At 42.8% G+C, this 13941-nt stretch overlaps 1 protein-coding gene across 2 annotated transcripts in view; it reads right to left on the bottom strand.

Annotated features, from left to right (window-relative positions):
- The window catches only part of LOC117348819 (non-structural maintenance of chromosomes element 3 homolog), a 68182-nt gene that overhangs the window by 23624 nt on the left and 30617 nt on the right, over positions 1-13941 (bottom strand). For both annotated transcript variants that reach the window (XM_033921355.1, XM_033921347.1), the window contains exons 4-7: positions 13616-13695; positions 2351-2445; positions 2128-2207; positions 1635-1677 (exon numbers count right to left, since the gene is read on the bottom strand). In XM_033921355.1, coding sequence (XP_033777246.1) covers positions 1635-1677; positions 2128-2207; positions 2351-2445; positions 13616-13695 — 298 coding nt within the window. The remainder of the gene's footprint in view (positions 1-1634; positions 1678-2127; positions 2208-2350; positions 2446-13615; positions 13696-13941) is intronic.

Here is a 13941-nt window from a genome sequence, read left to right on the forward strand (position 1 = left end):
CGATCAAATCAGGAAGGATTCCGGAAGACTGGAAGGTGGCGAATGTTACGCCGTTCTTCAAGAAAAGTTCGAGGGGTGATCCGGGAAACTACAGACCAGTGAGTCTGACCTCTGTACTGGGAAAGATGGTAGAGGTGCTGATAAAGGACCGCATCATAGTCTCGGTACAGAAATCCCGCAGATGACTATTTTATCTTTCGTTGTATAGGTATGTACGTGTACGTGTTCCAACTGTTGTATTTCTTTTGTATGTGAATTTGTCAAAATAAAAATTTTGAAAAAATAAAAAAATAAATAAAAAAGGACCGCATCATCAAGCACATTGGTGGACACAATGAGGACTAGCCAGCACGGCTTCAGCAAAGGAAGATCTTGCTTAACGAACTTGCTGCACTTCTTCGAGGGACTAAACAGGCAGATAGACATTTTATGATGCATTTTATTGGATTCCCTCAGTGTCAACAAGGACAATGTCAAATTTGTATGAGTCCTTGATGCTAGAACCGAGGATGATCAGCTTCAATGGATGCTACTGACACTTGACACCAAGGTTGGGGGAAACTTCATTGATGCCAATGCAGCTCCAGTGTCCAATGCAGCTCCGTGGGCCATAAGGACACATGTTGACATCAATTGTTCAGACTTCAACACAAAAAATAGTTTTGCGTTATCCTCAACAAATCTCTTTGACATCTGGCAACAGATGACAAGCAGCAGCTTCTTGGTCAGGTCCTAAGTATGACAAGCACCAATTATGTTTTTGATATGGTCTTATCACATCAGGTGCACTGCTTAAAACCGTTAAGTTATGTGGGACATGTTACAGAAAAATAGCCAAAGTGAAAACAAATGGCTCAAATGATTGAAAATAGGAAGAAAAAAAAATTCTACCCCAACCGGGGCGCTCGGTCTAAGTGGGCCAATGAGCTGTGGGAAAAACAAAGAAAAACTGAAGTACCCCCTAAGAAATCTAAGGAAAATAAAAAGGGACAAAAGAAAAATATTGGTCCCATGCAGCACTTACAAAAAAGATACCAACAAAAAATGGCAAAAAAAAAAAAAAAAGATACAGGCACAACCGCAACAGGAGAGGCTGTGAGGTATGTCTTAAAAACTAGACAGGCTGGATCCACACACAGTCAAAGCATGTAGGAAAGTGTGCATGCATGTACTGAGAGACTCTCAAAAGCTTTTAGAAAAGAAGCATGAGATTTTCATGCAGTGATGTCACCCAAACTTGTTAATATTCTGTTCTTCTTGTCCTTGAGAGAAAAAAAGGAAATACAAAGTAGGAGTGGAGGAGTAGCCAATAGTTAGTGCAGTGGCCTGAGAACCTGGGAACTGGGTTTGTTTCCCAATGCAGCTCCATGTGACTGAGCAAGGCACCTAACCCCCCATTGCCCCAGTTACAAAATACATTCCTGTACTGTATATAAATTCCTTTCCCTTCCAAAGCTGTTTGCAAAACAAAAAGCCCATACACAAAACTGAAAGACTGAAAAATAAACAGGATAAAATATGTATTGTAGTTTACAGCTGAGTCTGGTAGGTAACAGAGGAAACCAAACACGGAAGATTCCAACCTGTGCACTATCAATTTCCATGCAATTTAAGCATAAAATAAAATAACACACCCAAGATCTAGGCGGAGTCTCCTCAAGGTCTCCCAGATTACACCTAGGAAGAGATGGGGGAGGGTCAGACAAACAGAAGGCATGTCAATTTCTGTTCTATTTCTTCAGCTTGGGACTGGAGTAGATGACTAGTATAAATCCTAAATATGTAATTCATTTCTCTTAACAAATACAACATTGTCTACAGCTACACTGAAAAACTGCATAAGAAACTCTTCCTCTATCCAAATACTTTGTGTTGTATTTATGACATCACCCCCCCCAAAATGGACATTCATTAGATATGAAACTAAATAATACTAATGGAATATCCACTTTGGTGGGAAAAACACTACAGCAAACTAAGTTAGAAGGGGAAAACATAGGAATAGACAGATTTGAATGACAAAACAGGGAGACCATCAAAGAAAAGTGTCATAAGGTGCAATAGAGGGGGGACAAGAAGAATCTTAAATATATACAACAGCAGCTTGGCAAAAAAGAAGGGGCTCACTTTCTTTGGTGACATTGCCTTTCATGAAGATCAGGCTGAGGATGACTGTCAGCAATCCTAGCTTCCCTGTGTTATCATCCCTGTAAAACAAGACACCGGAGGCAGATCAGTACAAAAAGTGCCATCATTCATCACCCACCTGGCAGATGTGCTAGTGCATCTTTCTTTTTCAAACAGAACCTTAACAAGATGCTTCCAAGCCCAGAAAAAAAATGTCTCTTACACTCGCATATTGTCTCCTTCTACACGCTGCAGTCTGTTCACCAGGATATAGATGTGGTTCTTTGTATCAATTTCTTCCAGTTGTAACCCATACACCTAGAATAAGAGAACATCGTGAGTAGCCTTTATTTCCAAACTATAATTTTTTTTTAAAGTTTCACCCAAAGGACATTGTAAAGAATTATATATTTGACAAGCTCCTGATTGGTAAGACCCGATTTTAGTACAGGAAGAGGTGGTCAGAGCATACAGCGAGTGATTTCCTTCACTCGCCACTGCCCTCTCCTGAGTCTCCAACTTCCCTCTCCTGTCTCCCCTGCCTAATTGGTGTAGAATGCAAAAAAGCCACTGATGCAGCTATGACTCGCACTTTGTGCATTGTAACGCGTCCCTCAAGGTGTAACCTAGCCTGAACACAGCAGAAGGAGATGCAGACTGCTAGCCAGAAGAAAGAGTTTGTTTTGGTAACAGGATCAAACAGTTGAGGAAAAGATCGATGATCTTTAGTTCTTTCCAAGTAATAAGAGCCCGTTTACAGTCCACAGTCCAAGGTATGAAGGGCAGCTTCCCCAGGATGAGAATGCGGCTTTGGAAAGACGACGGGTAACACAATGGATTAGTCGAGATGAAAATCTGTGACCACTTTTGGAAGGAATTTTGGATGAGTGCGAAGGACTACCTTGTCATGATGAAAACAGTGAAAGGTGGGTCACAGGCAAGTGCTTGAAACTCATTGTCACGTCGAGCTGAAGTAACAGATATTAAAAACACTGTTTTCCAAGTAAGATACTTGAGCTGTGCAGTTGCAAGAGGTTCATTTGTCTGGCCAAGATGCGTTGAAGTGTAGATACTTTTTGAGAAAGTTGGAGTAACACACCCTGACAAGGTGTTGGTAGGTAAACTCGAGTAAGGTTGGTGTCTAGCACAGCTCCTATGAATTATAGTTTTTGAATTGGCTGAAGATGAGACTTTTGGTAATTTATCTTGAAGCCCACAAGTTCCAATAACTGGATAGTCAGCACTGGATAGAGACTTATGCTTTCCATGAGAAGGCGACTGACGATAAGAAGAGGTCTTATGAAATTTGCCATATCAATCCATAGATGATGATGAGGAAGTATGCCATCTAAGATGTAAATATATTGACTTGCGTCGAGAAGGATGACAGTCGGTACCAGAAGAACAAGAGCAGGAGTCAGCCCCATGTGACTTTGATGCTCTATCGGTACCATGAGATCGATGCCTGGTACCATTTGGCCTCGATGAGCCATGCTGAGGTTGGGCCAGCATCAAGGGAGATGATACAACAATTGGTGCTGGTTGTGTTAATAGCATGGCAGCTAGCTCCCTTTGAAAAAGATCCCTAATTTGTTCTTGCTGAGATTGCACCAGTACTGTAGACGGTACCAAGGGTGTGGCAGGTTTTCAAGGTGTGGGAGACCTGGAAAATGAGGTATACCTATGAGGTAACAAAGCCTGCACTGATGGGGATCTCCAGTGTTGTCGGCTCTCGGCATGTATCAAGGACTTGATGCTGAAGATGTCATCGACGGTGGATGGGATGGGATGCTGGCTTACTTGAAGCTGGTACTAAGTCCGATATCAATGCAGCATCCCCGGACAACATCACAGGGCCAAAATGTTTCTCCTGCTGTGGCCGACAAACTTTGAGAGAGTGCTTTTGAAACGTAGAGCAACGAATACAAGAGTCAACTCGGTGTTCAGGCCCAAGACACTGAATACACCAGATGTGCAGGTCAGTGATCGAAATGAGCCTTTGACACAGAGTGCACTTCTTGAAACCCGTTAACGGCTTTGACATGAGAGGAAAAATGGATGCCACCAAATCAAATCAATGATGGATAGAAGGCCTGAAGGCTGATAGGGCAGAGCCCTGAGAAAAAAAGAACCTACTTTTTCTTTCTTTTAAGGGGAAAAATACTCTAAAGAGCACTAGCAAGAAAACTAAAACAAAAAAAAAACCCCAAGAAAAAGTAAAATACAAAACAGGAAGGCACTGACAGGACATAGTCCAAAACATGACTTCTTTGTTCTGCGGAGAACGAAAAACTGAGGACCTGTGAGCCGATATCAGACGGGAAGGCACTTGCACAGGTGCAGTGTGGGCAGTTGTGAAGTTTCTCAGAACAAAGTGACAGTACACTTTTTACTGTCCGTACTGGGCTCCATGGATGCTTGTCCTAGGATAATCTAATATTTGTACTTCTTGCAGGAATCTAGTCCTATTTCCCTATAAAATCCACTGTTCACTTTCCACAGTTTTGAGGTACAATGTGAACTGCTGGAACCTAATCTCTATTTTCACACAGACTTCATACTTTTTTGCAATTTTTGAACATTTTCACAAACCATAGTTCAGTTAGTTTGTAGGAGAAAGAATGGCTAAGTTTTCTGATAGATTTGATTTTGCTCTTAAGGGAAGGAAAGTTTTAATCTCTGAGAGCTACTAGTCAGATGAGATCTGCAAACATTCCAGTCTAAAAGGGACAAGAGTGAAACAGAGGCCATATAAGATCTTGAATGCAATTAAATTGAATTCTCAAATGGACTGGAAGCCAGTGTAGTTCTCTAAGGAGAGGGGACACATGGTCAAACTTGTGTTTACCAAAAATGAGTCTGGCAGCAGTATTCTATATTAGCTGGAGTCTCTGAAGAATCAGACCATGTACGTACGTATCAAGTCTCCATTTGGATAAAGAATTATATCACTTTGTGGTTGCCTTCATTGTTTTCTTTTATTCTCCAACATGAGAAGGTTGATTCTCCTGTATTTGGTTATAACCACATCATCATGTTTGGCTGCTTATATGGTTGCCATATTGGAGACTCAAAGACCAGCATTTAACCGCAGATGGCTGGGACGGCTCTGGTTACCTTGTTGACCAGACTGGATGGACTGTGCAGGGTCTCTTTCCGTTGTCAATTACTGAGAGAAGGAAACAATGTCAGACTGCATACCAAGAGGGTGTCTCTGTAAGGACTATTTTTTTTTTTTTTACAGCACTCCCCCAAAATTCGCGGGTGTTATGTTCGGAGTGATCGCAAATGTTGGAAAACCGTGAATATCGGAAGAGTACTGTAATCAGTACTCCCCCTCCTCCTCCAGCCCCGCCTTCTCTGTTTGGGCATTTTCTGGAGCTCAGCACCCCCTGCTTTCATTCCTGTTCTAAGCTGCGCCGCTTACCTGGTCGAGGTTGCCTTAGTCGGCAGTGTCTCCTTGTGCCGCACTGGAGCTTCTCAGGTAGCGGGTCCCAGATATCCCCCCAAGCTCACGCATCTGCCAGTCCCTTCTGAGTCCCCAGGCGAATAGAGAAGCAAGGAGCTTGCGTTATGGGAGGGGGCACGGGAGGCGCGCAGCCAGGGAAGACCACTGGTTAGAACATAAGAACTACCATCTCCGGATCAGACCTTCAGTCCATCAAGTCTGACGATCCGCACAAGCGGAGGCCCAGCCAGTTGTGTAATTTTAGTCACCCATATCCCTCTATGCGTCTCTTAAGGAGATGTGCATCTAGTTTGCTTTTAAATCCTAGAACGGTGGATGCCGCAATAACCTCCTCTGGGAGAGCATTCCAGGTGTCCACCACTCGTTGCGTGAAGCAGAACTTCCTGATATTTGTCCTGGACTGGTCCCCCCTTAGCTTTAGTCCATGTCACATTGGACATTGTAAATAATTTTTTTCCTGCTCTATTTTGTCGATTCCTTTCAATATTTTGAAAGTCTCGATCATATCCCCTTGCAGTCTCCTTTTCTCAAGGGAGAACAATCCCAGTCTCTTAAGTCGTTCCTCATATTCCAAGTTCTCCATACCTTTTATTAGCTTTGTTACTCGTCTCTGCACCCTCTCCAGCAGTTTTATATCCTTCTTTAGGTTGGGAGACCAATGTTAGACACAGTATTCCAAGTGTGGTCTGACCATTGCTCTATAAAGTGGCATTATAACTTTCTCCGATCTACTTGTGATTCCTTTCTTTATCATGCCTAACATTCTATTTGCTTTCTTTGCCACTGCCACACATTATGCCGACGGTTTCAGGGTCCTATCTATCAGTACACCCAGGTCCTTTTCTTGTTCGCTCTTACCAAGAGTTGCACCTGACATTCTATATTTGTGTTCCTTGTTCTTTCTGCCTAAATGCATTACTTTGTACTTTTCCACATTAAACTTCATCTGCTATTTCTCTGCCCATTTCTCTAACTGACACAAGTCACTCTGGAGTTCCTCGCTATCCTTCTGTGATCTGATTGCCTGGCATAGCTTTGTGTCATCTGCAAACTTGATTATCTCACTGGATGTTCCTTCTTCTAGGTCATTGATGAAAATATTAAATAAGATGAGCCCAAATACTGAGCCCTGGGATACACCGCTAGTCGCTTTCTCCCAGTCTGAGAACTTCCCATTTATGCCCACTCTCTGCTTTCTGTTCTCCAACCATTTGCCTATCCATCTTAGTATATCTCCCTCTATTCCATGGCTTTGTAGTTTCCTGAGAAGTCTTTCATGTGGAACCTTGTCAAACGCTTTCTGGAAGTCTAAGTATATTATGTCCACCGGTTCTCCACTATTAATTTGTTTGTTCACGGTCTCAAAAAATTGAAGTAAATTCGTCAAACATGATTCCCCTTTCCTGAAGCCCTGTTGACTGGCTCTCATCAGGTCGTGTGTATCTAAGTGCCGGACTATGCTATCTTTAATCAGTGCCTCAACCATCTTTCCAGGGACAGACGTAAGACTCACAGGTCTGTAGTTGCCCGGTTCTCCTCTTGATCCTTTTTTTGAAAATTGGCATGACGTTCACTATCTTCCAATCGTCCGGTATCTGTCCAGTTCTAATTGAGAGGTTGGCAAGTTTTTGCAAAAGCTCTCCGATTTCAACCTTCAGTTCTTTTAAGACTCTCGGGTGAATTCCATCAGGTCCAGGGGATTTGTCGCTTTTAAGATTGTCGATCTGGTAGTATATCTGGTCCAAGTCCACTTCTACTGTGGTGAGGCTGTCCTCTATTACTCCTTTGAACACTTTCACTGCTTCTGGTATTGTTGCGGTGTCCTCCTTCGTAAAGACAGACACAAAGAAGGAATTTAGTTTGTCTGCAATTTGTTTGTCTTCCTTGATGTACCCTTTTCTTCCCTGGTCATCCAGTGGTCCCATCGCCTCTTTTGCAGGTTTTTTCCTTTTACGTATCTAAAGAAGGGCATTGAAATTTTTGTCCTCTTGCACTATTTTCTCCTCATAGTCCTTTTTGGCATCCCTCACCGCCTTGTGATATTTCTTCTGATCATTTTTGTGTTTGTTCCAAGCTTCGGTTGTTTCCGTGCGTGTCCATTTTTTAAAGGAGTCCTTCTTTTCTTTTATGGCTTCCTTCACCTCTCTAGTAAGCCATGCCGGTTCTCTTTTGCCTTTAGTTTTCCTTTCTTTGGAAATCCGCAGAATGTAGAGATTTTGTGCTTCCGAGATAGTATTTTTCAGTAGGGACCATGCCTGTTCTACCGTTTTAACTTTGTCCATCTTTTTCTTGAGCCATTGTTTCACCATGGCTCTCATGTTATCGTATCTTCCCTTTTTAAAGTTTAAGGTCGTGGTTAAGGTTTTGGTACGTTTCCCTTTCCCGATGTCAAGTTTAAAGTTGATCATGTGATGATCGCTGGTCCCCAGCGGGACCGTAACTTCTACTTCTTTTTTTGGTCCCGTAATGCCATTTAGGATCAAATCCAAGGTGGCGTTTCCTCTCGTCGGCTCTCCCACCATTTGTTCCAGGAAGCAGTCCCCTAGCGCTTCCAGGAACTTGGCCTCCTTGCCGCAGTTCGAGGTTCCCAGGTTCCAATCTATCCCCGGGAAATTGAAGTCTCCCGTGATTAATACATTACCTGTCTTACATTCTTGTTTAATTTCCTCTATCATTTCTGAGTCTGTCTCCTACGTCTGTCGATAGTAAAGGCCAATTTTTGTGTCTGCACCATTATGTCTATGAATCTTGATCCAGAGGGACTCCAGCTTCACTGTCCTTTCCGTCGTAGCCTCTCTAACAGTTTCTACTACATCTTGAACATATAGGGCAATACCTCCACCTTTATACTCTACTCTTATCTCTTCTGTATAGTTTGTATCCCTGTAGTACTGTGTCCCATTTGTTTTCATCATTCCACCATGTTTCTCTTATGCCAATGATTTCCAGTTCATCGTGTCTGGCTATTGTCTCTAATTCTTTCATTTTGTTTCTCAGACTTCTAGCATTCGTATACATACATTTGAGTTCCCTTTGTGTTACCTTCTTGGACTTTCTAAGCTTAGCAGTCTCTTCTGTTTCTTTCACGGTATCCTTTTCTGCTCTTGCGTTGTCTCCCTTATTTGCTTTGTGGTCATCCCCTCCCGTGTCTGAGTAGTTATCCGTAGTTCCTTCTTCGGGGCATCCTGTCACCCTGGCCATTGACTGGTGGTCTACTGTGGGCTTTCCCCTGTCCTTTAGTTTAAAGCCTTCTCGATGGCCCTCTTCATGTTGCCTGCCAATACTCTTGCTCCTTCCTTGTTGAGGTGTAGTCCGTCCTTTCTGTAGTACTTGTTTTTACCCCAGAACGCCGTCCAGTTGCGCATGAAGTCAAAGCCTTCCTCTTTGCACCATCGTCTCATCCAGGCGTTCATCACTTGCAATTCCCCTTGTCTATTTCCATCCGCTCTTGGTACTGGGAGGATCTCGGAGAAAGCCACCTTCACCTCTCTGATCTTCAGTTTTCTTCGAGTGAGCTTAGCTGACCCCTCATCTCTTCCCTGTCATACTTCCGTCCGCTCACATCGTTGGTTCCCACATGGATAAGCACAGCAGTGTCCTCTCCCCCTGCGCTGTCTATGATCCTGGAGATCCTGTTGGCCACATCCTTCACTCTTGCTCCAGGCAGGCAGGTGACGATTCTATCCTCTCTCCCTCCTGCGGTATGGCTGTCCTCATGACGTATAATGGAGTCTCCTACAATGATCCCCATCTTCTTTATTCGGAGGTATCTTGGGGGTCGTAAATCCACGTCCATGGTGTAGGGCCAATCTTCTTCCTCCTGTGATATGCTTGAAGTTGTTTTCGGCTCTTTGTGTGGGGGGATGTCGTCATGCGCTCTCTCCCTTTCTCCTGGTGTGCGGTCGTCCCCTATCTCAGCTTCAGTATCTTCTGAATTTGTAGGGGTGTCTTCTCTCCTCTCGTCCAGGCCATCTTCCTGGGTTGCTCGGGTACAGTTCTCCAGCCCTGGGATCTCCACATGTTGCTTGTGAGCTTCCTTGATGAATCTTACTAGCTCCTTGACCTCTTCGTTTCCACTGAACTCCACTAGAAACTTCTCCTGTTGGGAAAAGGAAGGCTGGCTGTGCGGAACTGGTAAGAGGGAGTGTAAGGTAGCGGGTTCATTAAAAGAATCGCATACTACTGTACAAAATGCATGCTACCGTTACAAGCCAGGGCCGTAGTAACAGAGAGCTTTTCCATTAGTCAGTCATTTGCGGTATTTTCTGACTGGAAGAGGCGGTCAGAAAATACCACGAATGACTGAGTATGGAAACTGTGAATTCGCAGGGGTATAGTGTATACATTGTCCATGTAAATTTGTGATTAAGCTAGGTGAAGCATCTTTTGTTTTCTTTGATCCAGCTCAATTGCACAACTTTTTGGTATTTAGAGTAAAATGTTCATCCAAGTTTGATATAAGAGAAAATTGAAATGGTGTTAATGTATTAACCTAGGATATTTGTTTTGTCTTTACCTTAATTCTATTTAAGGCTATTTCTGTCTTTGGATCCCTTCAATTGTGGTCTAGAACCCTCTTTCCCTTTGTTTTCTATGTTGTCATGAATAAGAGTACCTGGGATCCAATGGAAGAGAGCAGAATGAACCTGGACTTCAAAACCCACCAAAAGTGCAGTACATGCGCAGAGAAGTCAAACAATCATGAAAACATATGGCAAATCACAGACGAGACACGTGATGAGTTTCAAGTTTATTAGGATTTTTATATATACCACCTATCAAGGTTATCCAAGCGGTTTTACAATCAGGTACTCAAGCATTTCAGCTAAAACACCCAATGGTAACAAAACAAAATTGAAAGCCAACATCGTAAGAATAAGGGCTCCTTTTACAAAGGCGCACTAGCAGTTTAACATGTGGAATAGCGCGCGCTAAACCGCCGGATGCGCTAGCCGCTACCGCCTCCTCTTGAGCAGGCGGCAGTTTTTCAGCTAGCGCAGGGATTAGCACATGATGAAAAGTCATGCGCATTAAACCCGCTAGCGCAGCTTTGTAAAAGGAGCCCTAAGTGTGAATAAAGACCAAAGGATAGCAGCAGAGCAGACAAAGACTACTAGGAGACTATTCGATTCATTATCCTTTCAGTAAAAAAGTATTTCCTTAGAATACTCCTGAGCCTATCACCTCTTAACTTTATCCATGCCCTATGCATATTTAAATGCCTTAACCATTTCCTTCAAATCCAACAAGGAGAGCTCCTCTGGTAGGGTTTTCTCCTTTCCTGAGCCATCTATCCTTTTGCTGAAATCAACAAACCATGCAAGCTGAAGTAAATCTTCAGGACCAGCCTTCATAAAAAATGAATATGGCCTATTTGGAAGCATGCACTATTTATTCCCCCTCTTAAAAAACAAACAAACCTGCAACCCCACCATACCTGAAGCATTCAGACCTTGCCAGCTTTTGCCCCCATCTCCAACTTTTTCTTACCTATATTCCTTGAGGAAAAAAAAAAAGTTCTTACTGAATTTTCTTCATTTCTGGAAAAAAATCTCTTGTTCTGCAGACACATCAAGCAGGTTTCTCACAAGAGTATAGCACTGAATCATTTCAACAGCACTATACAATGAAATTATGTCCTAGTCTCCTTGAATCAGACCTCTGCTTTCAATCTCATCATCTGCTTACACTCCATAGGTATTTCTGGCACAGTTCTTCTTTCAAATCGAATGACAGAATGCTCTTTTCAAATCTCACATGGTAGCTCTCTTTTTCTCTTATCCTATAACCACAGAGTTAATCAGGGATTTAGTCTTTCCCCAACTCAAACTTTCTTGCCCCCCTGCCAACTTTATTCATCTCTAGGCTGCAGTCTTTATTGGTATGCAATCAATATTCAAATTCTTTATAGGTTGCCCTCTTCTGCAATGATCCATGATTTGTCTGTCTGCAATCAGTTTCCACCTGGCTCTAAAAATATGTTATTTCTTAATATTTCCTAATCTCTGTATAATAGCTCCAATACAACCTTCTATTGAAGGTCACCTCTATCATATCAGTCTATTTTGGATTTCAAACTTTCTCAAAAACCAGAATCCATGCTGTTAAGCCTTTCTCTCATTTGTACACTCATTTTATCCCCGAGTGTTTCTCATTTGGATTACTGCACTACTCTGTACTGTAGTTTGCCTCTTTCTCCTCTCAAACATCTTTAACTCATCCAGTTCCCTTTAAAACTTCTTTTGTCTCTTCTTTTCTACTTCCTGAAGATTGGCTTCTGTATCTGTGTGCATTAAGATCCTCATATTGTTATTTGCATATAAAATGTCTCACTCAGTCAGCAACACAGACACTCTCTCAATACTATTTGATTATAGCCCATGACGCTCATCTCAACAGGTTTTGCTGTCTATCCCCTTATCTTTTCACCTTTGTCTGAAAACTGCCTTTTGTTAGCCAGACCACAGCTATAGAACATGCTGCCTTTAGAACACTCCCGAGTCTTCATTCATCAAATTCAAAAAGTTAAGACCTGGCTATTACTTCAGCCCACATACAATCCTACTCAGTAAGTTGTGTACCAACTAATCACCCTTCCTCTTCCAGTGCCACTTCCTCCTCTTTTCTCAACCACTGTCTTTCTCTAGGACCTCTTTCTTCCTCCTCTAGCCCATCATTCTCATTTTCTTTATTTTAATTATATTTGAGAGTTAAAAGCTGAAGTGACAAACTGCTTAACAACACTATGTGTTTGAGTGAACATAAGAATTGCTGCTGCTGGGTCAGACCAGTGGTCCATCAGTCTGCTCATGTGGCGACCCACAGGTCAAAGACCAGTGCTCTGCGTACGTTCCAGTTTAGCAGGAACTTGTCCAACTTTGTCTTGAATCCCTGGAGGGTGTTTTCCCCTATAACAGACTCTGGAAGAGCATTCCAGTTTTTCACCACTCTATGTGAAGAAGAACTTCCTTACGTTTGTACGGAATCTATCCCCTTTCAACTTTAGAGAGTGCTCTCTTGTTCTCCCTACCTTGGAAGGGTGAACAATCTGTCTTTATCTGCTAAGTCTATTCCCTTCAGTATTTTGAATGTTTCGTTCATGTCCCCTCTCTGTCTCCTCTTTTCAAGGGAGAAGAGACACAGTTTCTATCTCGCACTGTATGGCAACTCCTCCAGCCCCTTAACCATTTTAGTCGCTCTTCTCTGGACCCTTTTGAGTAGTACCGTATCCGTGTCCTTCTTAATGTATGGCGACCAGTGCTGGACACAGTACTCCAGGTGAGGGCGCACAATGGCCCGGTACAGCGGCATGATAACCTTCTCCGATCTGTTCATGATCCCCTTCTTTATCATTCCTAGCATTATGTTCACCCTTTTCGCCGCCACCGCACATTGCGCAGACGGCTTCATCAACTTGTCGATCAGAACTCCCAAGTCTCTTTCCTGGGAGGTCTCTCCAAGTACCGCCCTGGACATCCTGTATTCGTGCATGAGATTTTTGTTACCGATATGCATCACTTTACACTTATCCACGTTGAACCTCATTTGCCATGTCGATGCCCATTTCTTGAGCTTGATTATGTCACGTTGCAGATCTTCACAATCCCCCTGTCTTCATTACTCTGATTAACTTTGTATCGTCCGCAAATTTAATCACCTCACTCATCGTTCCAATGTCCAGATTGTTTATAAAGATGTTGAAGAGCATGGGTCTAAGCACCGAGCCCTGCGGCACCCCACTGGCGATGCTCTTCCAGTCTGAGTATTGTCTATTTACCCCCACTCTCTGCTTCCTATGCTCCAGCCAGTTTTTAATCCACATGGAAATATATCAAGTCTTTGTAAAACATATATACATGTGGAGTTGTTCACCCTGCTTGTTAATGGAGAACACTGAATACAACTAGTTTGTTAATTCGGCCAACAGTCTTTAAAATTCAGCACTCTAAGCAAAAAACAAAGCAAAAACCCCAAAACAAACCTCTTACTTTAGTCAACTAGCTGGTTGGCTTGACTTACGTGCTGTAGTTTTTTTCCTGTTCTGTTCATAATCTCCGGGTATATATCCTTGTACTCCTTCACCACATTCTTCATAATATCTAAAACCAGTCACAGTGAGCGTTAGAGGAATGCCAAATTGATACATTGCTTCAAGATGACATGCCAAATCAAACAAAAATTGAACTACTAATCCTGCTTCCCCTCCTCTAGCCTATGTCCAATATTGCAGTGTTATACTCCAGCAACTTTGATACTTCCCATTACCTGGTTACTTATTCTGGCTTATCCTCTTCCTCTCTACCTTCCCTAACAGTGAAAGTACCGGTACTTCACCCATTAAGCAA

This window comes from Geotrypetes seraphini, chromosome 1, assembly GCF_902459505.1.
Source record: "Geotrypetes seraphini chromosome 1, aGeoSer1.1, whole genome shotgun sequence".
NCBI lineage: Eukaryota > Metazoa > Chordata > Amphibia > Gymnophiona > Dermophiidae > Geotrypetes > Geotrypetes seraphini.